Source organism: Sebastes umbrosus, chromosome 3, assembly GCF_015220745.1.
Source record: "Sebastes umbrosus isolate fSebUmb1 chromosome 3, fSebUmb1.pri, whole genome shotgun sequence".
In the NCBI taxonomy this organism is placed as follows: Eukaryota; Metazoa; Chordata; class Actinopteri; order Perciformes; family Sebastidae; genus Sebastes; species Sebastes umbrosus.
This window is the reverse complement of record NC_051271.1, coordinates 17,056,049-17,081,696: the sequence shown is the minus strand read 5'-3', so window position 1 is coordinate 17,081,696 and position 25,648 is coordinate 17,056,049. Positions and strand designations below refer to the sequence as shown.

The 25,648-nt window shown below is 39.5% G+C and overlaps 1 protein-coding gene across 1 annotated transcript in view; it reads right to left on the bottom strand.

Annotated features, from left to right (window-relative positions):
• Positions 1-18,626: 18,626 nt before the first annotated feature.
• Positions 18,627-25,648, bottom strand: part of kcnh1b (potassium voltage-gated channel, subfamily H (eag-related), member 1b) — a 54,974-nt gene continuing 47,952 nt past the window's right edge. The window contains exon 11 of the mRNA XM_037763371.1: positions 18,627-24,536. Within this exon, the coding sequence (XP_037619299.1) occupies positions 23,688-24,536 (849 nt within the window). The 3' untranslated portion in view covers positions 18,627-23,687. The remainder of the gene's footprint in view (positions 24,537-25,648) is intronic.

The window sequence follows — 25,648 nt, the reverse complement described above, 5'->3', positions numbered from 1 at the left end:
AGAGCTAGCAATGTTAGCTGTTAGCAGCCAGTGGACAACACAGTCCTGCTTTGCTAAATAACGTGACTAACAGCTAACGGAGGTTCCATAGACAGTTTGTGGTTTATACACGTACATTTATACACAGAGTTTCGTCTGGTCTCTGTTCAAATATGTCTACTAACTTAGCGTCTTTGATCCAACGTCAGCGCCGACAGGAGGTGAATCTTACCGCTGATAGGCTTTCGCGACACAGCGTTATGCAAATTTCTCGCTCCAGTTGAAATATTTATCCACTCCAGTGAACACGCGAATGACGCAAATTTCACAGCACAAATTTGTATATAGATTCGCCTCTTTGCATCGACTTTGTATGTAATCTTTGTGTGAATGCGCCATTAGAGAGGATATTATGACCTATTTAACGTCCTAGCTCTGAGAAGCTTATTTTTTATCTAACTTCTTTTTTAATCAAAGCAAACTTTTAAATAAAGATACATTTATTTCCCAATAATTTTGAATTGTGTGTTTTTATGCAAATAACCACTATAGATGACAATAAAGTAAAAGGATAACATTTAGAATTTCGGTTTACACTGACTTCAGGACGGTTAAAATTATTTTTCAGGATGGTTCCGGGACGGTGGTGAAAAAAGTTATTTAGGAGCCTACCAGCAGAGTATACCAGCAAATAAAACAAAACAAAAAAAGATTGGTATCGGCCGATACGGCTCATCGACAATCAGCAAAATGATGATCGGGGTATCTCTACTTCACACACCACAAGCTCGTTACGTATAACATGATTTCTGTGGCTTTTTATGCTTACTATTGTGACATAGGCCTACCAGCCCTACATTTACTGCAGTACCATTATACTATTATTACTGTAATCATAACCAGTTTAAAATATACTGACTCAATCATGCATGTGTATTTAATGTTGTAAACGACAGGTCACATAATCACACAGACATTTAAAAATAGATCAAATAAAAAGATACAATTTAAAAGGGACTGTGTAAGACATTTTGTGCTTTTGGTGCTTCCGTGTCGTCCGAGTCTGGTACAGTGTGCATGGGACACCGACCCGATTTATACGTGTAAGAAGTTACAAACAGTCCCTTTTTAAAAAGATAAAAAAATAGTCCAGGTGTAAATAAGGATTAAAATGTTCAGGTTAAAGAAAAAGTCATGAAACTTTAAATAATGATGCTGATTTTTTATAATTTTTGTCAAAACAAAAACTGAAGTAGTCATTTTTTAAAAGTCATAAATGGTTCTACTAAATGCAACTGGGCAGAATATAAAGAAGCCTCTACGCGCTCCAATCAAAATACATTTTCAATATCAAACACAACTGTAAATGCTGCTTTCTACATTTCACTGCAGTCAAAACTATAATATGAAATTAGGACATTTCAGTGGACAATATCACAATCGGAAAATTTGATTTTTGAAATCCGTTTAGCAAAACATGAAATTTAAAAAAATTCAGCTATTTGGCAGATGTTGAGTTTTTGCTTCACAAAGTCATGACATGCCAGGATGCTAAGCTATACAGCTAGCCACTTTTATTTTTTTAATTTTCAAAACATCAGAATCACCTCAACAAATAAAGCAGTGCAGAATAGAGGAGCCACAAAAGCAGAAATAATCAGCAGTAGATGTAGATGCAACTATATTTCCCCCTTCTGTTCATTTTCGATATACAGCAAGTAGCCGTGACCCAGAATGTCTCGTCTTGAGTTTAAATTATGTCACAATTGAAACTGAAAAACACAGTCGACAGTTAAACAACGCAGGTTTACTGAGAGCAGCATTGCTAAACAAGAAAACACCTGAAGGGTTTATCGTCATGCTGTTTTCCCGCTTTTATTTTCAAAATAGCAGGCTAACTTTCACATTCTGCTGTAAAAAAAACTTGTAAAATGGTAAGTAATAATTTAGTAATACTAATACAATACAAATCTGTGTGTAGTATAGTTTAGCCAGGTAGCTGTCTTCTACTGTAAAACTATACAGAAAGGAATGATTAGCTTAGTTAGCTTTTGCCCGCACATTCCTCCCTGACAGATTCAACCCCTTCCTCACATGCATCACTTTTACCACGTCATAATATTTGAAAATACATTTATTCATCATCACGAAAAAGTCCTAATTCATATCCCACACCTCTAAGTGCTCACTACTTTTGGTTGCCTACAGGACTGTCAACTTTAAATTCATCATTTGAACGTGGGAAAAATATAATATTCTATCTGTAACAATCTGTCCAACTTTAAAACTAGATAAGTTATCTGTGCAGAGGACTATCAGTGCTAAACGAATTTCAACACCAAACCATCTGTGAAGTAATATGCAAAAGCATTTTGGATTTTGCACCACAGATTGTAACATTTGGGATGTTTGCTGATGGTGCAATGCAACTACAGTAACGTTAGCTTGTGAGGCACCACAAATAATATGTTAATTTAACAGTGCAATTTAGTAGTGTGTTCAAATTAATTGTAGTGAATTATATGTTTGTTCTCATTCTTTTAAAGGGACTATTTGTAACTTTCAGAAATGCTTCTTAACAGCGACACCTGCGGCCATGAAATCAACGAAAGTCAGCGTCGGGCTCGCGCTTGCTCGCTCTAAATATACCTGAACGAGCATCGCTCAAAACAGTGAGGCGACACACGTCAGCTAAAACCACAATATCACTCTATATTTCAGCTGCTTGGCAGTAATTTTAGCTGACCAGACGGAGGTCTCTCCATGAACATGATTTAGATCTGATCCTAGTGTTGGCTTTTTCTGCCTAAGTGCAGGCTGAGGCAGCGGGGCTCTGCAGCGTGTCTCCTCTGCTCTCTCCGCCCGCAGCCGGAGAGAGCAGAGGAGACATCGGCACCCGGTCGGTAACGAGAAGACAACGTAAATCTCTGTAGAGCTCCGTCACTTCACAAGACACGGGAAACCTCTGTTGGTCTGGAGGAGCTGCAGCATTTATTTCTGCACAAACGTCCCCTGTACATTCACTAGATATTCTCAGAGCTAAACTAACTCTTCTGCAGTGTGGAGTGAGCACGCGTTCACGTCTAGAGGTGGAGCGAGCTGAGCGAGAACGCGCGCGCTGTCTGAGTGAAGGCGAGCAGGCAGAGGAGGAGGGTACAGCGGCTACATGCGAACGCGCATATGCGAGTGCGCATGTGTGCCGACCCGCTACATTTATGCCCTTTAAACAGGATTAAAAAAAAAAAAAAAAAAAAAAAGGGACAGCACTGTTTAGCTTAGCATCAGCTAACAAGTGTTGTCTTTACTGAACAAACATTAGCACATTTTCACGTCAACTGTGGTGCGGGCAGTTAACTTAAACAGCTCTGAACCACATAGGCGACCGAAATACAACTATGACATACAAACGAAGTCTCCAGATAACGTTAGCAAAACATTTCGTTGTCTGTGTTAATTATGCCTAAACTAATTTAATTTCCAAAATTGTATACATCTTAAAATCACAGCATCAGTTTTAAATGTCATATTTCTCAGGTTTTGTTGTTATTGTGAGTGACACAATATAAAAAGAGATCAGTAGCATTAACTGTTAGCTAACCTGCTGATGCTTAACTAGCTAGCCGGCTAGGTAGCCAGACTGGTCATGTCTAGAAGGTAACACGCAAATTGCAAAACTCTGGCGAGATGGTTAAGGTTAGGCATTGACCTTGAATAGTTAAGGTTAGGCATTGACCTTGAGTAGTTAAGGTTAGGCATTGACCTTGAGTAGTTAAGGATAGGCATTGACCTTGAACAGTTAAGGTTAGGCATTGACTTTGAATAGTTAAGGTTAGACATTGACCTTGAATAGTTAAGGTTAGGCATTGACCTTGAATAGGTAAGGTTAGGCATTGACTTTGAATAGTTAAGGTTAGACATTGACTTTGAATAGTTAAGGTTAGACATTGACCTTGAATAGTTAAGATTAGGCATTGACCTTGAATGGTTAAGGTTAGGTATTGACCTTGAATAGTTAAGGTTAGGCATTGACCTTGAATGGTTAAGGTTAGGTATTGACCTTGACTGGTTAAGGTTAGGATAGGTCGTTGGGAAGCGAGTTTCACGAGACTTCTTGCAAGTTTTCGCAATTTTAGGGATACCTTCTAGACACAACCAGCCAGGCCTCGCAGATTTTCTAAATAAGTTCCCAGAACTTTATTTAAACAATCTTTGTAGCAGAACTGACTTTGCAACGAAATATAGCAACATAACCTGCTAGCCACTCCTCAAAATGGCAGAGGAAAGCAGAAATAGGGAGTGAAATCTGAATAAACCTTAAGAGTAAAGATATCCAACCTTTTGAAATGTGTTGGTGGATTAACACTTCATTAACCGTCCCATTAATCAATACAAATATTCGGTGACACTTTATATTAAGTCAGTGGTTTATTTTTTGATATCAGTTTTTACAGCAGGTTGATATGGTTAACAAAGATTAGGTTTCCTTGATGGATGTCACCATGAAGATTTTAAAAATGGCCTGAAATAGAGATTCATCAGATTTCTAAAATTTTGGTCCTTTTTTTTTATGTTGACTGACAGGCAATAAAAACTACAAAAAATGAAGAACTTAATATAAAGTGTTACCATGTTAGATTCAGCTGTTAACATGCTGGATGTGTTTTTTGGATGATGGAAGTGAATCCATCATCATAGCAAAGTGACTATACCATATGACATCCACCATGACATAACCACACAAACACCCCAAAGACTGGGAATCTGGAGAAATCTCTGGTAAGAAAAGCACTGAAGATTGCCATCGACATTCTCACTAGCCAAATTTCAATCAGCATTATTTATTACTGTCACATGAACAACAGTTCAGTTATTCTGATGTAGCCTAGGCTTTTAAATAAAACTGCTTCAGCTATCCGTGGTGTTGAAAGTTATTAAGCTAAAGTAACAAAATGAGACTGAAGGCTCCACTTGGTCAAAAGAAAAATGTGTTTCCATTTTATTAAATAATTCTTTCTTCCATATAATGCTTCAAATAAATCAAACTAGATTTTAAGCACACCATTACGCCCCCGTTCTTCTGTGTAAATCAGTAAAATGATGTTAACATAGATCTCTGACTTGCCAGTATCTGATCTGGTGATATTTCTGACTGGGACCTTCCTCAACCAACGGAACTCTTAGTCAGATACTAGAAAAAGGACGCTTTCAGCTAGAAGCCATTCTGCGTGCCTTTTTCTTCAATTTATGGTGCCTTCAAATGGGGTCGTGTTTACAGCGTTCACGAGAAGAGTCCATATGAACGCCCCCTCATGTCGTATTCACGTCAAGTGGAAAGTTTCTCAAAGCTCAGTTTACAAGTTGTGACGTCAGAAATGGCAGAATATGTCTGAGGAAAATTATGATATTCCCAACGGCCTCATCTTTCTCCTCTGTCATTATGCTTTTACTGCATTATGTTACACACTTGCTAGTTTGCTAAATTGTTAGCCTCTGTGGATGCTAGACGCCGACAGTAACGCTAATATTGCCGTTGCTTAGCTCACAACTTAACCACTTGAACGCCAAGCATATATAGCATATAGACGACTTCCCATGTTGTAAACACGAGCTCACGAGTTTCATTTGAAGGCACCATTAGCTGCTAACCCTTTCAATCTATTTGGCTCAGCGAGATTCAATCATCCCACATGAAGCTAATTTCTCCAGACTCTCCATCATTTGAGCCGGCGGTTTGGCCACGATTACGTACAGACAAATACAACGAACATTAAACGTTTTGTTGTACTCACTTTATGAAAAATTTAATGGAAAAAGAAAAACACATTAAGTTTGACTAAAACCTAGAAGCTCCAGTCTGCAAATGTGTCTCGTTTAGTCCATTAAAGACTTCAAGTACCGCGAGTGCATGTCCTGCAACAACAGCACAGATAATTATTGATCCTTTCAGTTAGTATTGAAAACAGCGATTAGCACGATTAGCAACCTTGTTTTCCAATTCTTTAAAACGTTTCATGGTGTATGCCATGTGACGCTTCGTATTGTGTGGAAGTGAGCTACTTGTTAAGTTTTGATCTGACAGAAGACTGTGAGGCAGCAGTTGGCGTCCCGTCAGAGTTTAATCAGAAGCTGGACTCTGAGACTCAAACACATGGACCTGGAGACCTGAAAGAGTCTGAACTATGAACACAGGAACAGTTTCGTCTTTGGATAGGAATGATGTACAAGCCACAGTCATTACATTCTAATGAGCCAAAACAGATGTGTGTTTGAAGAGAGGGGGTGAAGCCGGTAGTCCAGGTCTGGGTGTTATCCGGATTAATCTGGAGGTCTCAATCTCTGTGGTTCGTCCTCTTGCTTCACTCTGTTTTGTGGTTCCGGGATTTTAGTTCGTTGCTGGGGCAAAGATCCAACACACAGGTCTTCCTTTTCTTTGTCTTCCATATCTAACGAGCAGATCCTCTTGGTTAAGGACTCAGGTGAAGTGGGGCATCCGGCTGCAGGTTCTGGAAGAGAGGGAACGTTGGGTTTTTGATGGACCTCATCAAAATTTGTCTTTTCACTGAGACTGTTTTCTTTGTTCACTTTTGCTGAACAGAGAAAACAAGCAGACAGACAAAAGGTCATATGGAAAAAGACAAACTTTGTTGGGGAATATTCATTAATTCTATCTTTAACTACAGCCTGGACATTAGTCCTCACAGCCAGTGATGATCAATCTAGTTTATAATCATTATTTTATAACAAACTGCGGTCCAGTTCAGTGTGTCTGATGTTAATTTGTGTGTGCAGCTCTATCGCAACCTGTTTCTGTTTTCCTCCTTTCTAAGCACTTCCTGTATTTTCGTTGACGGTGGGGTTCAGCATTCCTCCATGCAACATAAGCCATATTTACCGCTTACGTGGCCTTTGCTACTTTTGTGCGCTTCATCCTTTTCCTCCTCATGAGGGTCACCTGAGGCCTCTTCAACCCTGCGATCAGCAGCAGCAACCTGGGCCGCGACTTGGTGAGCCAGCTTCTCAGTAGCGTCCCCTTGGGAAACCTGTAGGAACAGCAGCAGTCTGTTAAAGCCATTACATCCACAGAACCAGTCGATTTTAATACACTCTGGCTATTAGTCATTCACTACTTGGTTTATAAAACCACAAAGATGACAAAGCCTTTAACAACCTCATTGTGCAGTAAAAAACAAACAAATTACATTTCAGGCCAATTTTCCAATAATGCATAGAAGTAAATTCAAATTCTACTTAAAAAAAAAAAATCCCACAGTATACTCCTAAAGATACAAAAATTTAGAAAATGTGCTGTACTTTCTGTTTACTTTTAACTAGCTAATGTATGCATACTAATATGCTAAACTAAAATATTGAACATGGTAAGATTTATAATAATAGTTCTGACAATTTTTACTAATAAATCAAATATTGCAATATGTTTTGTGAGAAAAGACACAAAAACACCATTGATTTTTAATTAATAGTTTACATGCAAAGATTAACTCAGTCAATACTTTATTTCATTTGCAAAGATATGCGCAATCTTAGTGTATGTGCAATCTCAAAGTAGTGCTACAATGTTGGATCTTACAGGGACTGTGATAAATGCATGGCCATTTTCAAAGGGGTCCCTTGACCTCTGACCTCCAGATATGTGAATGTAAATGGGTTCTATGGGTACTCACGAGTCTCCCTTTTACAGACATGCCCACTTTATGATAATCACATGCATTTTGGGGCAAGTCATAGTCAAGTCAGCACGCTGACACACTGACAGCTGTTGTTGCCTGTTAGGCTTTTGTTTGCCGTGTTATGATTTGAGCATATTTTTTATGCTAAATGCAGTACCTGTGAGGGTTTCTGGACAATATTTGTCATTGTTTTGTGTTAACTGATTTCCAATAATAAATATATACATACATTTGCATAAAATAAGCATATTTGGCAACTCCCATGTTGATAAGAGTATTAAATACTTGACAAATCTCCCTTTATGGTACATTTAGAACAGATAAATGTGCGATTAATCACGATTAACTATGGACAATCATGCAATTAATCAAGATTAAATATTTTAAACGATTGACAGCCCTAATTGCAATATATTGAATCGTAAACCCCTGTATCATGATACTTGTCATATCACCAGATTCTTGCCAATACACAGCCCTACCTTTTACACAGGCGCAGTCTGATAAAGAACTAATCTTGTTCAGAAAACAGCTTTTAGTCTGAACAGCTAATGTAAAGTTACAGTCTTCACGTCTGTTCACTGTTTCACGTTAATGTGCAGAACCAACTCATTCCATCTTCTGCTTCTTAAACAACTAGAACAAAGCTGATATTTAAACAAACACATAATCTTCTCTGTGGTCAGTAGAGCCAACAGACAAACAACAGACTCCACCAGCAGCTGAAGTCTGTACACTGAATCACTAATTATTAATCTGACTCACAACTAATCATTTTTAGATGCCTGTACGTCATAATATTTACCGGTAAACAGTGAAAAAAACGGAAATATCTGCTAAGTGTTAGAACCTGGAAACCATCTGCAGAACACAGATGATGAGCAGAAAATACTAAATCACAGTAATTGGTTGCGTTTTTGACTGTTGCCTCTCTAAAGCAAGTTTCAAGTCTTTGCAGGTAGATTTATAATAAACAGAAAAGAATGGAAACCAATGGCTAACTGGACAATAGGAAAAGCATTTGTAATGCAAAGAATACAGTATATGAACTGAACTAAACAGGCTACAGCATGCGGAAACATATGATCCTCCAGTAACCCTGATGACCACAAACACCAGCTGCAGGTGACCTTAGAAACAACTTCCTATTCCACAGTCTCATGAGACGTACAGTATATTGTCTTATCCAACACCTTCGGGTTGTATCCTACAAACTTAACTTGGAAGAGAAAATGCATGTGAACTGTTAAATCTGTCTGTTGTAAACATCTATCACATTTAAAGGAACAGTGTGTAGGATCTGGCAGTGTCTAGCGTTGAAGTTGCAGACAACTTCTCTAAGCGTGTAGGATTGCTGTGGTTGCCGATGCAAAAACACGAATGCCCCTCTCTTGAGCTATTTGTTGTAAGAGTAGAGTGCGTAGAATGTGTGTGTACGAGGGAAGTGAGTGGTGAAGCAAAAGAGAGAGAGCAGCGGCAACGGCAGCGAGTATCGTTATCGACTCCGACCCAAGCAGGAAAAGTTAAGAGTATAGTTTGTCCATTCTGGGCTACTGTAGAAACATGGCGGTGCAACATGGCAAACTCCGTGGAGAGGACCCGTTCCCTATGTAGATATAAACTGCTTATAAGCTAACGAAAACACAACAACTCTTATTTTCAGGTGATTATACACTAAAGAAAACATACTTATTCATATTATATTCCATTTCTGCCAATAGATCCCACTAATTGTTACACACTGTTCCTTTAACAGAACCACTTCCTGTCTCAGGTTCAGACGTCTCTTTAGTGACGTTCTCAGATCTCATTAATTACTTTGATGAGGACAATACTATCATTAATAATGTGGAAAACTACAAAACCAGAGTTGTAACAAAGCGGAATTATCGTTCAATATGATGGACGACTCAATACGCTAAGAATGAAGTTTGTTAGCATTTTGATTTGCAGCTGTGTAGCAGTCATGAAAAGGCTGCAACTACTGATTATTTTCAGTGAATCTGTCAATTATTAATCGTTTGGCCTGTAAAACACCAGAAAACAGTGAAACATAGCCAGCCATCACAATATCCTCAAGCACAAAGTGACATCATTAAATGTCTTGCGAAAATATTAAATTTCTACAATGGAAGTAATGTGCATTTTCTAACATCAAATTTAGTCTATAAAATGTAAAAAAAAAATACATACTGGAAAATGAGCCCAAAGTGACGTCCAGACATGCTTGTTTTGTTCGACCAACAGTCCAAAACAGATTTCATTTCTAATCATATATAAAGGAAGACAAGCAAATTTTCATATTTGAGGAGCTGGAACCAGCAAATATTTGGCATTTTTGCTTAAAAAAATGACCTTATTGCTGATTAATATTCTTTTGATCAACTTAATTAATTGACTGATCAACAAATGAAATATATTTTACGCCAAATATTTATAAAATAAGCCTCAGAGCAACAACAGGAAATTATGATTTTATCATACAAACTAAAATACAGCGTCTACAGAAATGAGCACGCAAATTGCAAAGTCTGATCTGAAATCTGCAAAAACTCTTGCGAGACTTGCTGCCCAATGACCTTTCCTAACCTTAACTATTCGAGGTCAATGGCTAACCTTAACTATTCGAGGTCAATGGCTAACCTTAACTATTCGAGGTCAATGGCTAACCATAACTATTCGAGGTCAATGCCTAACCTTTCCTATTCGAGGTCAATGGCTAACCTTAACTATTGGAGGTCAATGGCTAACCTTAACTATTGGAGGTCAATGGCTAACCTTACCTATTCGAGGTCAATGGCTAACCTTACCTATTCAAGGTCATTGCCTAACCTTACCTATTCGAGGTCAATGACTAACCTTAACTATTCGAGGTCAATGGCTAACCTTAACTATTCGAGGTCAATGAGTAACCTTAACTATTCAAGGTCAATGGCTAACCTTAACTATTCAAGGTCAATGTTTAACATCAACTATTCAAGGTAAATGCCTAACCTTGCCTATTCGAGGTCATGCACAACCTTACCTATTCAAGGTCATGCCTAACCTTAACTATTCATGGTCAATGTTTAACCTTAACTATTCATGGTCAATGTCTAACCTTAACTATTCGAGGTCAATGGCTAACCTTAATCAACTATTTCCCCAGTTTGCTGGTTCCCTTCTAGCCACTACCAAAGACTTTCATTCCTGTGACGTCACTGCCGCTGTCATCTTTTAACTTTTAATCCGGGATTCAACGCCTCGTGACCACAGAACCAACCGACCAATCACATCCACTCCTCGCGCTCTTTCCAACGAGCACCACACCACTAAAGCCCGGATTAGAAAGCAGGACAGTACCTCACAACCAGTAACACTCCTCACCGAAGCACCATAGCCAAAAACGCGCTCAGCCTCCTTCAGAAGCTTCACATTCTCAACAAACAGCCTTTTAAGCAGCAGCGCAGCGTGACGCCGCGGCAGCTGCAACCTTTGTGTCTTTATACGAGTTGTGACCTGCTGAGCGCGATGGAAAAACCTTTGTGCTGTTCGAGCACACTGAAATCAGCCAGAGAGAAATCTAGCAACGTGTAGACGCGGACGGGCCTTGCTGACGCCATTGTTGTCGCCTGCGGGGCTCGATGTTAAATGTACCGAGGGGAACATTGTTTGTGTAGCTGACCCAACGCTCCCCCCCTCTCCCCTTTAGCCCTCATCCTGTTCATTATCCTCATGTGATTGTTTCCAGTTGAGCTTTGTCTTCTCCTCAACTGCTCCTAGAGGTTTCAGATGCATCTTGACTTTTAATTGACTTCTTCTCCTCCATGTGATCAGCGGCCGTCTTTAAATCTTCTTCAGGCTTCACTCAAGTTCAGGTTTCTTTGGCGTCTTTCTGAATTCTTCTTTACCTTTCACACTTTAGCCTTCTCTCGTTTTATTTCCTTTTGTTCTGTATTTCCTTGTTGTTTTTGTCCTTGCCCTAACTTCCCTCTGTTTCCCTTTAAGAAATCTTCCCTTTCTCTGCAGATCCGTCTAAAAAAAGAGCATTTTCAATACCTTACCTACTTATTAGAAATCACACCATTCTGTTTTCGCAGCTGTTGTTTGTCTTTTTAGGTTCTCTAATATCATCCAAGTTGTTTTTCCCTACCCAAGCCTACCACCACCACCACCTCCTCCTCCACAGCAGACATCTTTGTTGTTTTCTCTTACTGACCGGTCGCCGGCGTCCTTAGCGTCAGAGGAACCAGGTAACTTTGACATTGTCCTCGTCCGTCCGGCCTGTAGCAGCTAGCGAGAGGAGCTCACTCTTAATACCTGAGTCACCTAACAAACAAGCTGGCAGATCATCATCAGCAACGTCACAAACGCTCCCTTCTGCCTGCTTCAGCATGAAAAGAACCATTCATCCCAAAATGTTGTAATCCAAGTGACAAGTTTATTTTCACAAACACACATCAGAGAATAGAGGTACTACTAAGTTGTTTTTTTCAGAGCAACAGAGCAAACTTTAAACTACAACTTTTACAGCACCGACAAACCAAAACACTTGCCTTAAATTCATCAAGAGTCCAAGTTCTCACTGTGAGGCTCTGAAATATATGGAGTGAACACTTTTAAAAGTGGAGTCCCGGTCGATGTTATCCACATCCATCACCTCAGCACACAACTTAGCAGTCCTCTACCTCCACTCCCTACCTCTGCACAAGGAACACAACAGAAAGCAGTCCTTACCAATTGACCCCACACATTTGTTAGGTTATGCCCCCGGCGTCCCTGCAGAGGCACATATATGATCCTCGCTGCAGTTTTTTCCTCTCACACTAGAAGCTTCAGCCAGGACGCAAAAACAAATCTGCTAAATAATAGGAGGCCATGAAGCGGCCGGGTGGGGCCTTTAAAAAGGAGGGTCCACTCAGCACTTCTGACTGCAAACGGCAACGGGTGATCCCAGGACACACAGCCAATCAGGGAGCAGACTGCACCTGTTGCCATGACGCCCGGCACTGTCCGGTATAAAAAGGTGTGTGTGTGTGTGTGTGTTAAATCCTGCTGATTTATTATTATTATTTTATTCCATTTATAGTTTTAAGTGTTTTCTACTCAAATGCAGTATAAATCCAGCATTTCAGCAATACAACTAATCTCTGTCGGGAGTGAGCTAACAAATCCATAATGATGACATTCAGAATATGTTGAGCCTCATCATATTTATTTAATCAGAAGGTTTTAATCAATATGTATATGGTCCATGTAATAGTCCATCATTAGCTTAGCATTTCCAACAAGTAGTATTTTCTCTTAATTTAGCTTGATAAAGTTTTGCAGTTGATCCCCATACTGACCGCAGAGTAGAAAACTCTTAAATGAATGGTTCTGCAATTAAGAATAATATTGTGATGCGGCATTATCAAATACTGTATACCCTGTACTTTCTAAAGGAACAGAGTGTAACAATTAGGGGGATCTATTGGCAGAAATGGAATATAATGTTAATAAGTATGTTTTCTTTTAGTGTATAATTTACCTGATAATGAATGAATTTGAGACATTTATATCTACATAGGGAGCGGGTCCTCTTCATGGAGTCTGCCTGTTTCTACAGTAGCCCAGAACGGACAAATCAAACTCCGTTAATTTTTCCTGCTTGTGCCGGAGTTGATAACCCTCGCTCCCGAATGTTTTAAAAGTTTTCGACATACTATGACTTTTTTTTTAGACATACTAAATTATGACTTTTCATGAAATCTTTCGATATAGTATAGACTAGTATAGTCATAGCGACAAAGCCGCGGTCAAATGTTGCGATCGTCATTTCCGGTAAGTGCGCCACAGAGTATTCGATTTGAGACGACCCTACCCCGTTGAAATTCACGCACTACTGAAGCATGTACAGAGTGCAAACAGTGCACTACATTGAATAGTACTTCAGGAAGTAAGTGGATTGGAACACACTGTATGACTTTTTTTTTCAAAAAAATTATTCTACATACTATACTATGACTTTTTTCATGAAATTTTATCGACATATGATACTATGACTTTTCACACTTAATTGTCGCCATCTTGGTTACGTAACGGAAGGGGCAGGACCACGACCACCATTCAAACATGTGAAAATGGTGGCAGATGATGCAGGAGCTTTTGCGGTGCTGAACAACGTACCTTATAGATGTAAGTTATAACATTTCACGTCTACTCATTTTATTTAATTTTCTGTGTATTCTGGATCAACAAAGCAGGCAGATATTTTTGCGGGTAGTGGACGGGAAACCTGAGGGAGGCAGCACTGCAACACAGAGGATGCCAGCCGCCTTAAAACCCCGGAGGGGAAGAAGATATTTTGGCGGGTAGCGAGCCGCGGTCAAAAGTTGCGATCGTCATTTCCGGTAAGTGCGCCGAAGAGTTTTCTATTTGAGACAACCCTACCGCGTTGAAATTCACGCACTACTCAAGTTAGTACAGAGTGCACACATTGCACTACATTGAATAGTACTTCAGCAAGTACATGGATTGGAACACACTGTATGACTTTTTTTCAAAAAAAATGTCGACATACTATACTATGACTGTTTTTGACAAACTTTACTTTTTTCATGAAATTTTTCGACATAATATACTATGACTGTTTTTCATATAATGTTTCCACATGCTATACTATGACTTTTTTTCATTTATTTCTTTGACATACTATACTATGACTTTTTTTATGAAATTTCTCAACATACTATACTATGACTTTTTAGCATTACATTTTTCGACATCCTATATATTGACTTTTTTTATAAACTATACTATGACTTTTTTCATAACATTTTTGACATACTATACAATAACTTTTTTTCATAAACTTTTCGACATACTATGATTTTTCATGAAATTTTTAGACATTCTATGCTTTGACTTTGTATAATGACATTTTTAGACATATTAAACTAGACTTTTTTTCATGAATTTTTCGACCTACTGTACTCTGACTTTTTTTCATGTAATTTCTCAACATATACTATGACTTTATCATGGATTTTTTTGACATACTATACTATGACTTTTTTCATGTAATTTCTCAACATATGATACTATGACTATTTATCATGGAATTTTTCGACATACTATACTATGACTTTGTTTCGTAACATTTTCCGACATGCTATATTATGACTTTTTGTCGTGAAAATTTTCGAAATACTATACTATGACTTTTTTTCGACAAACTTTATTATAACTTTTTTTTTTAACATTGCTATGATAAATTTTTTCAACATTCTATACTATGACTTTTTATCATGAAATTTTCAGACATACTAAACCATGACTTTTTTTCATGACATTTTTCAACATACTATACTATGACTTTTCCATGAAAATCTTCGACAAAATATACTATGACTGTTTTTTCATAAAAAATGTCTACATAATATACTGTGACTTTTTGTCATGAAAATTTTCAACATACTATACTACAACTTTTTTTTATTTTTTCGATATACTATTATTATTATTATTATTATTATTTCATTGATGCTTTTTAAAAACAATAAAGTCAATTTATTAGAGGCTACACATATTTTTCCACATAGGTTATTTTTGTAACTAACAGTGCTGTCTGTATTCCTTACCTTTATTGTCCTTGTCCCTGGATGTTATTTCCATTTCTGTGTTTTGTAAACCTAGAGCAGGAGTCAGCAACCTGCGGCTACGGAGCCACATGCGGCTCTTCAGCCCCTCTCCAGTGGCTCCCTGTGGATTTAAAAAAAAAAAAAGTAATAATAAAAATTTGTGGAAATGAATAACTGTTTTTTGTTTACATTTTCATTTTTATTTATAATTTTTGTAGGTCTATGATACGACGGTATGACTGAGTATTAGGGATACATTGAGGAAGAAAAAATAAATCTGAGATTTCGAGAATAAAGTCCTAATATGAGAATAAAGTCATAATATTATAAAGTAGTAATTTTACGTTATTTTCTTTTTTTCTCGTTAAGTTATGAATTTATTCTCGTATTATTACGACGTTTTTCCTTGTAAATTATGACTTTATTCTCATAATAGTACAACTTTTTTATAGTAAAGTTATGACTTTATTCTCTTAATATTACGACTATTTTTTCTCGTTAAGTTATGAATTTATTCTTGTAATATTACAACTTTTTTCTCGTAAAGTTATGATTTTATTCTTGTAATATTACAACTTTTTTCTCGTAAAGTTATGACTTTATTCTGTAAATCTCAGATGTTTTTTTCCCTCAATGTGTCCCTAATACTCCGTAGTACATTTGCTCTTTGGCCCTCACTGCATTAGACTTATATACTATATACTTAGACTATAAACTGTGTTACCTTCATCACAATGCTCAAATGTTTTGCAGCTCCAGACAGATTTTTTATTTATTTTTTTGCCTAAAATGTCTCTTTTGATAGTAAAGGTTGCTGACCCCTGATCTAGAGAGATGCAAAAAAAAAAAGAACTGGAGTCAAATTCTTTGTATGTGCACATGTATTTGGCAAATAAATCTGATTGTGATTCAGAAGACAGCTAATGCAGCAGGGAGGTCTGACCATGACAGAATGAGTCCTTGCAAACAAACACAGCAGGTTCACCTTTACATGATGCTCTCAGATGGTGCAGCACAACTGGACTGATTGTAGATAGGTAGCAGTCAACAGAAAATAATCCTCTGTCCCAGAAACTGATCATCAGGAAGCCTTTCTTCTTCTTTTTCTTTGGATTTAGACTAAACCCTAAAATGTCATATTGCTGCCCATCAGGTAGCATCCTCAGGTGATTGTAATTACCACGAGGCATCTGTGACGTACCCATGTGACGTACACACACACCTCCACACAAGTACACGCCCACACTTAAAGTGATCATTGCTCTGAAATCACTGCAGAAATCTCAAAATGTCCAAAAACATTTGATACCAAATCAAAGCATGGCTTCTTCTATGGTGTTCCTCAAGGTTTTGGTGTCTTAATGTGGTATTTCGGAGAGATTATTCAGAATTGTTATCAATTCTCAAATGGTAAAACATGGTTAAATGTTGCACCAAATCTGTGTAACAAATGACCCCAAAAATGCTGCACCAACTTATGAGACATAATAGAGCATGGGAATGACCATCATATACTTCTATCATAATGTCCTAAACCCTTATACACTTTAACATTTTATTTTAATGAATTTATTCATTTTTATTTCTGATTAATGACTAGAACAACTTGACACAGTGCTGAGCTGCAGCTCAAATTAACCTCCAGGTTCTCAGCCTTCAGATGATGTACACAACTTCTATGTGACATGTACTGTTGATTATTTATTATTATTTATTAACCTCTAAAAAAGAGGTCAGAATGGTAAGGGGTTAATGTTTTTTGTGTGTCCTTAAAGATTTTAGCTAAATGTTACATCTTTAAAACACTTGGATGCTGTTAATTCATAAACATTAAAAAGTGTTTTCTTCAATTATATATATAAGTGATTTTATGGTTCTTGTTTTCTACTCTTGCGATCATTACATTGATGTTGATAAAGTCTGCAGTTGAAGATAAATCCTGCAGCTGGCTGTAATGTCTGTGTCTGCTCTGTAGAGAGCGCTGTGACTTCAGGATAACACAGAGATGCAGGAGATGCAGAGGAGGAGAGAGGAGGAGGAGGAGGAGGAGGAGGAGGAGGAGGAGAAGGCTGTGCAGGCATGTTTAGTGTCAGACTGAGAGGATTGCCCTGCTGTTTGTTCGCTGCTGCAGAGATCAAGCTGGAGGAAGAGAGGAGGAGGAGGAGGAGGAGGGCTGGCACTGCAATGCAGAACATCAAATGAGGAGGAGGAAGGAGAGAGAGAGAGGGATGGAGTGAGGAAGGAAGGAGGAGAGAGAGAGGGAGGGAGGGATGGAGGGAGGGAGCTGCCAGCTCTGCAGAGAGCAGCTTTCTTCCGAGGGGGAGATTCAGGGATTCCCTGTTGGTTTGGAAACGATCCAGAAGGAGAAACAGAGACACGTGTTCAGAAAGACCAGCAGATTTAAAACAGATAAGATGAACCCGAGTTAATTATTTAATTAATGTAAATCATGTAGAAAGGATTTGATGACAACAACATTGATCTGAATCAATGTTGTTGTCATCAAATTATTTCCCCCCCTCTGTTCATTATAGATAAATAGATAGATAGATAGATAGATAGATAGATAGATAGATAGATAGATCCCAAATTGGGAAATTATTGTGTTACAGCAGCAGGTTTTCCAGGCAGTGCACCGGAACAGTAAATAAAATGTACATATCAACACTAGAGAAATATATCTATAGAATATACAATATAAAGAACATTGGAATACACTATAAATATACCCGACTAATACAACTAACATAGAAAATATAAAATATAAACATAGAATAACCTATTATATATACATTAGCAAAGTGTACAAGTAACAATGTTTGTTTTAAAATAGAAAATAATTGAGGTAGTAGTGATTTGTTTTGATTTGAAAAGGGGTCCCTTGACCTCTGACCTCAAGCTATGTGAATGAAAATGGGTTCTATGGGTACCCACGAGTCTCCCCTTTACAGACATGCCCACTTTATGATAATCACATGCCGTTTGGGGCATAAACATGCAGTTTTTTGCATGCAGTATGAATGTGTTATTGTCTCTTATTGTAAAATGGTGTATTTTAATATTTCTGCATACTGGGGTCCTTAAACAGTCTTAGAATTAAATAAGTGGGTATCACTGTAAAGCTGAGACTCTTGTGGTTCCAATGAGTCCAACTGTATTCATGTGTGATGATGTTAGTCACCATAGGAGCCATTTCATTGTAGTGAGACCATTTAAATAAAAATTTGACCTCACTGTATAAAATGACCTTTGGTGACCTCTAATGCAGATTGATTTGATGTCTAAATGAGCGGTCAGAGTTCTTTTACAACAAATGAAATCGTAAGAACAGAAAAACAGCAAATGAAGATACAAAAAGTACAAAGTATGAAATAATTTATTGTTGACGTTTGATGTGATTTTCTTAGAAATACTCTTTGTGCTGAATGATACAGTTTTCATTCCTGACAATAAGTGAAGAACAGAAATAAGATTATACATCTGTGGTTACTACAAGTTTCCCCTCAAGCGTTTCCTCCGAGTTGTGAGCTTCCAGAACAGTGCATACGTGACATTGATAAAGACGGGTTTTTTTAACATCGAGGCGCTTTTCATGCACAGACTGCGGCCGTTACATAAATGTGACCAACAGCAGAAGGAATTAAAGTTTAGAGAGAACAAAACTTCCAAGTCCTCCGAGATATTTAAGTAGCAAGGCAAAGTGAGCTCGGTTTCAGTCTTTCTTTAAAATACAATTTCGGACACCAGCGTCACGCAGAGACGACCAAAGTGCATCAGTGCCGATACCGGCGGTGCTCGTGGGACAACGTGAGACACACAAAGTACCACAAACAACAACCAGCCTCTCAGTACAAACAGCATACATGGCAATAATTGCATATTATGACGCTATACTATAATCACACCTACACAGGATACACAAGATATCAAAGTCAAGACAAAAGTACATCTTCTTTCTTCTCAGGTGATGACACAATGACAGGTTACATTTAAATAAAGCATCGGATTTGTAGACTTTCTTTTAGTTTATCATGTTTGCAGATGATACTCAACTTAAAGCTGCAGAACCTTTTATATTAAAAAACAAGATATATTCTATATGATCAATCTGATTTGCCTAAAATTTGCATTTTAATGATGTCAGTAATAGTTCAGGGAGTAAACAGATTCCTGCTCAGTCAGCTTGAAGGTGAAGCTTAGAGACCCGGATAAACTCCAAATGAACGCGGACGTCATTATTTATGCTACATTTGGGTGTTTGTTTGGGCAGACGTGTTCACAAGATCATACATTCACTCGCAGGCACACTGTAGGAAGATGACGAAATTTACGCCGCGCAGAGCTTCGTTAGTTTGCGGCTGCAGTTCCTCTAACGTCCACTAGATGCACCTACAAGAAAACACTGTAGTGAATTGTAAAAGTCTCAACTTCTGTCAACAAATACAAAGTCTTTTTTATGCAAATTCAGCTCTCAGGAGATAACGTCACTTCTTCTGGTGTCAGAATAAATGTGCCATGAAAGAAATATTAAGATTTAAGTATGTTTGTGGGGGTGTTTTTACCTTGATTGACAGGTGTCTCAGTCTATCACACTGCTGCTCATCAGGTCTCAGCTCGACTCTTTTTGACCATAATCAGGACTTTTAGTCTCCAGTAGCTGACAAAGACGGTGACGAGTAATAAATCCAAACTCCAGGTTTTCACGTCCCCAGAGACAACTACAGAAAAATTTACACCAAGGCCATATAGGCGCAGGAGGAGCAGGAGGGAACGATGTAAATGTGGAGGTCATCAGCACTGACGTTCATTATTGTAGATTCACTCTTAAACATGTTTGGAGACGCTCAGTCAACCTGGAAGCTCATCATAATCTCTTTTGTGGAGCAGTTTATACTCAAGAGGAGAAAATGTATATATAGAGGTGAATGAAGCGACACAGCCAGAAATAATAGCTTCCTCCATTTTTGACCAAAGTTAATTGATTTTGGTCCAAAATGTTACCGTTATAAATTCTGATGTGACCGGACCTTCAGATTACACGTCATCGAGATAACTGATGAGACGTGTTGGATGTAACCCGACCAGCTGACTAGATGAGGGAGAGACGAGTGAAATCAGTTGTATTTCAAAGAGAAAACGTTGCATATAAAATTGTTAAGGTTTCCTGCGCTGGAAGTTTGATGGAGGCACAGATGAAGACACTAAAGCTAAAGGAAGATCTGGAGAGCCATGCAGACAAAACAGACGGATTTAGGCCCAGTCTACATGTAGACAGATATTTATAAAAACGGATATTTTCTCCTCTGTTTTTAAAAAAATTAATCTGTCCACACAACCTTTCCTTCTACAAAATATCTCCGTCCTCACTCGAATGCAAAAACGACTCCAAACTAGGGCTGCAAAATGTAAAAAAGCCGGTAGTCGACCATCGTTGTTGTTGTTTCTGGTGCATGCTCATTACACAAAGTTCTTAAAAATCTGCACCTTAGAAGGCGTTTGCAAAAATATCCGTTTTTGTGACCCAAAACTCTGTTTGCGTGTGGACGAGAGGACAGAACGTAGAGGGAAACATCTGTTTTTAAAAATATTTGCATATGTGTAGACGGCCTTAACTGAGCCAATCACGGCTCTCCTGGGAGTCTATTGGCTGTCGTGACCTACAGCTAAACAGGACATTCGTCTATCTCGTCTGCTCCGTTACAGTTTGCTCGAGCACAATCTGCCAGCGAGCGGCAACAAACGTGTGGTTGTCAGTACATTTGACAGTAAACAAATAACAACAAATGGATCAACAATCGCTGCTGTCGCTGTTCTGTAAATCTGTAGAGAGGTGAAAACATGCCAACCTCGTCATGTTAGCACTGCAGGTAGTTTGGCTGCTACAAGTCGTCGCTGACTGGCCGCTGATATGGCCTAGGCTTTCAGCAGCGTGGTAACAGTGTTGGCTGGAGCATCGAGCTTCTCCTGGCCAGGAGGAGGAGCCGGGCGCCGGGCTCTCCACCTCCTGCCGAAGCCCCGACTACCAGGAAGCTGGATCTGGGTCTGTCCGTGACGGGTTGGTTGCTGCCGGAGGCCCCGCTGAAGTGAGCTGAAGGAGTTTCTCGTGACCCTGCATGATTTCGTCTGTTTACAACATTAATACAACAGTCTTCTCTCTCCTGCGAAAGGCATCCGATCTCTTCCGAGTTGTTTTCCCCGAGTCGCTCAGATTACAATGAGAACGTAACGTCATATTTACACAAGACGGATCCTTTCCAGCCATAACCCATCAAAACAAGAGGAAGGAAGTAGTTAAGTGGTAAAGCCCGCCTCTTGCTTCATTTGATTGGTTGCCTGAACCAAGTGTGACATTGACGAGTGGTATGACTCTGCGCCCGGTGTTTAAAAACTCTAGAAAAGTGAGACGCGCAGCGCAAGAAAAGAGTGCACAGCAGACGCGCCGTAGCATAAGAAAACAATGGTTTTGTGGGCGACGCGTTACTAGCGTCGCATCTCTATCTGATCGAGGCCTTTGATGTGAAGATGTTTTCTTCACAAAGACGAAAAGGAAAAACCAATGAAGTGGTTTTAGTCACCAATGGAGAACTAGAAATGACTGTGTATAAGGTTTTATCTCCATCTGGTATGAACATCTGATCGCTGTCAGATCTCAGCAAGTGTAAATAACATCTGTGCAATTTGGACACATTCTTAAGAAACACCTCCCTGCTATCTCAAGCTGCCTGTCAAAATAAAAGCTACATATAAGTCCTTTCTCAGCAAAGGAAAGAATAAGTAGAGCCCATGCAGCGGCACTGTTTCAGGAGAGTCTCCAAGGACATCTATGACATAAAAGTTGAGGCTCACGTGACTGACGAGGGCCAATTTAGCTCCGTCACTGACTGTTTATGTTCAGTCGCGGCCGATCGATTAGTCTGTACAGTGTGAGTATAAAAGGATTTGGCCGTGAAGAAAGGCTGATAAAAACAGAGTGAGTTAACACAATGTACAAGATTAATAAAAACACAGTGTCTGCTCAGCTTTACAGCGGTTCCTCGAGAGTGCTTCTCTTCACCTGAGACGCACCATATTTACCGACAGGTCTGTATGATATTTGTTGTAATTTTGCTCGAGCAACATACCGTATAATCTTAAAATCTTAATCCATTTACCATTTATAATCTTAAAAGAAACATCTCTTAAAAGCACCTGAATTAAAGAGTATATATACAATGTTGTTATTCCACTTGAATTCAGATGCATTTAAGCAGCCGCAGATATCAGAATTATTACCGTCTAAGATGTGTGAACGCTTACGCTGAAGAAATCAGATTACTTTTGTGTTTGAATTTGGATGTGTTAACCTCGTGGGCTCCATTCAGAGTTGAATCAATATGGAAACGTGCATACACTGATTTTTTATTATTTATAAAAACTAAATATCAAGACTAACGCCCAGCTCTGTGCAGGAATTAAACATCAGACACATTTAGGGCCTCATTGTGAATGTGCTGCATCAAATCTTTCACATTCATTCTAGATATAAAAACACTGCCGATCCCAAACAGGGAAATCTGTACACACAGTGTTTATAGTCTGCATGAAGGTGGGGACATTCTGCCGCCGTTTTTTGTAACAAACCCCACCGAACCGAATCACCGAGCCAAACCGTTCATCAGCTGAAAGTCTGATCCACAATGTCCGAGTTCAGCAGCTTTCTGCTTCCACTGAATGTCCATCTTTTGATCGACGCAATTAACAACCAATCACCGAGCGTTGCTTTGATATCATGTCATGCAGCGGTCAATTCTCAAACAGCGCCATCAGAAAAACCAACCTACGATACGTGGAAGTAGTGACATCATGGACGCCGTCTTGAATCACAGATAGATGTCTCTCATTGATTCTCCTCGAATGCACCGCTGTCATTTTGAATTGTGTAAACCTTCTTTTGATTGAAGTGTGCAGACAGCCAATGAGAGCGGACCCTTCAGTATCTGGAGGTTCTGAACAGCTAACCAGACTTTGTGGACCAGATCTCATGAGATGGGTCAAAACCACCACATGAACATATAGAACGCGATTATCTTCATCACAGTGCCAAAGTCCTGTTTAAAACAGCAACGTTAAAGCCATCTCTTATTATTGCCAAAATCATATGAAGGTCTAAACCCTCCTGAGGACCAAAGGTGCCATCATGACTGTCATGACTCTTTCTATAGTCTCTTATCAAAGTAAAAATCTGCTTTATTCCAGTTTGACGTCATTTCAGTAGGTAACGTCTCGCCAAGCGATCCTACGAACGTAACAAAGTGCTTTTGTGTGATATCATCGTCAACCACCATCAGCACAGCTTCACACTGCAGTCAGAAGCTCTTGTCTGACATCTGGAGCGTGAACAGGTTGAGTTTGATTCCCGCGGACCGACTCCATGTCCAGTTTAGGAGATGCTGTCCTTATCGGAGTCAGGGGAAGGAGGCCGCGAGATCTCGAAGAAGGAACCAGACGACTTCCTGGATTTGAGAAGTCGCAGCATCTCAGCCAGCTGAGTCTCCAGCGTTGCCATGCGACCGTTCAGAGATCTGATGTCTCCTCTCAATTCCTGTTTCAGCTCGAGGAAAGAGGCTTGCATGCTCTGCTCCGGTATCGGACAGAAGACCTTCTTCTCGTCAGACTGGACTGGGCTTTGCTCCTGCGGCGTTCTGGCGTTGCTGACATTGTCCAAACGGAGGTCGCTCTTTGTGATGCCACTGTCACAGGAGTCTGTTTTCTTGAGGGGCATCTCGTCCTGAGACTTAGTTCTATCGGGCAGCGTGTCCATGGATTCAGCCTTAGAGACGCTGCTCCACGACTCGGCCTTCACGACCGACTCCTTGAATCGTCCCCAGCCTTTAGCTTTGGGCGGCTCTGCGGATTTGCAGCCGATCAGGTTTCCGTTTTGGGTGGCGGGAGCGTGGAGCATGACTCGGCTGGAGGTCTTTGATGAAGAGGTTGCGGTGGATGTTGAGGAGGTGGTGGGTGTGGCTAGGCTCTCTGTCACCAGGACTATACTGGTGGAGGCCAGGACCTCTGGACCTTTGGGCGGCTCCAGGGGAACGACGCCTTTCTCCACATCAACGGCGCTTTCATTGGCCCGCTCGCTGGCGATCCGTGCCTCCCTCTGCTGCCGGAAACGCTGGAAGAGCCGTCGGACCGGATGATCCGGAGGAAGGTTCAGAGGAGCCTCATTCTTCCTCCTCAACATCTCCTCCTCCTCACGTTTCACGTCACTGATCTTCCGGAAGACGATCTGTAAAAAGACATGAAACCAGAGAAACAATCAGAACGGTTTCACTTTGTCAAACAAATATCTGCACTTCATACCCCTAACCTCCAACCAAAACATACAAGACTCTGGCTACAGGATTTGTGTTGGACATTGGACTTCTGTGACCATTGACTTGTTGTCCTGTTAGCTTACTTGCCAACCTAAAGTTGAAGTCCAGCCAGCTTGGAGAGCTATCGTGATTGACTAGCGCAAGCATGTTCCTGGCTGGCTGGCATGTTAGCAGTTAGCTCGACAGCTATCCTCTTGAGAGGTCACTACACCACCACCTCTAATTTGTCACATTATATAAAAACACACAGTTGACATAACAGGATTTGTACCAGTAGAAATGTTAACTGAAAGGTTTCATGTTTCCTTTTGTGACGCAGAGAGATCCGAACCAGATCTGAACAAGAAGCTTCCATCAATTAAAACTGCATGATCAACAAATCAAATGGAGCACTCACATCTGGAAGTGTGTGGATTGAGCATTTACTGCTTCTGCTGTTAAAACAAGTCATTTATTATTAAAGAAACATCTCTGTGCTGTACAGTGCTCTTAGACCTGATCAGAAGAAAAAGAAAATCCCTTTTTTATGATGCTTTGATCAAGAGTCAGTGTAGAAAAAACTACGAATAGTTTGAGATTAAAGATCTTTAGCCAAAAGAAGCAGAGGCTACTTCTGATGCATAAAGTGTAACTTTTTCCTTAATTAAAGTTTCTCTCCAGTAAACAAATATGCCCTTAAATATACTTTGAAGTGTTTGCTGTAAAATGAAAAAATATTTCGTCAATTTCATATGTATTGCATTAGGATTCACAACAGCCAGATTCTTTGTTCTCTGTTGACTTCACTCAATCTAAAAGTCGTAATTAAAACTTTCATAACTCAGGAGCGTCCTGGTGGTCCAGAGGTTAAAGTACCAACAATGAATGGCAACGTCACCAATTCACATCAAACCTGGGACCTTTAAAGAGACAGTGTGTGGGATTTGGTGACATCTAGTGGTGTGGTTGCAGATTGCAACCAACTGAGTACCCCTCCGCTCACTCCTCTCTTTCCAAGACTACGACTGCGTAAAGTGAGTTACCG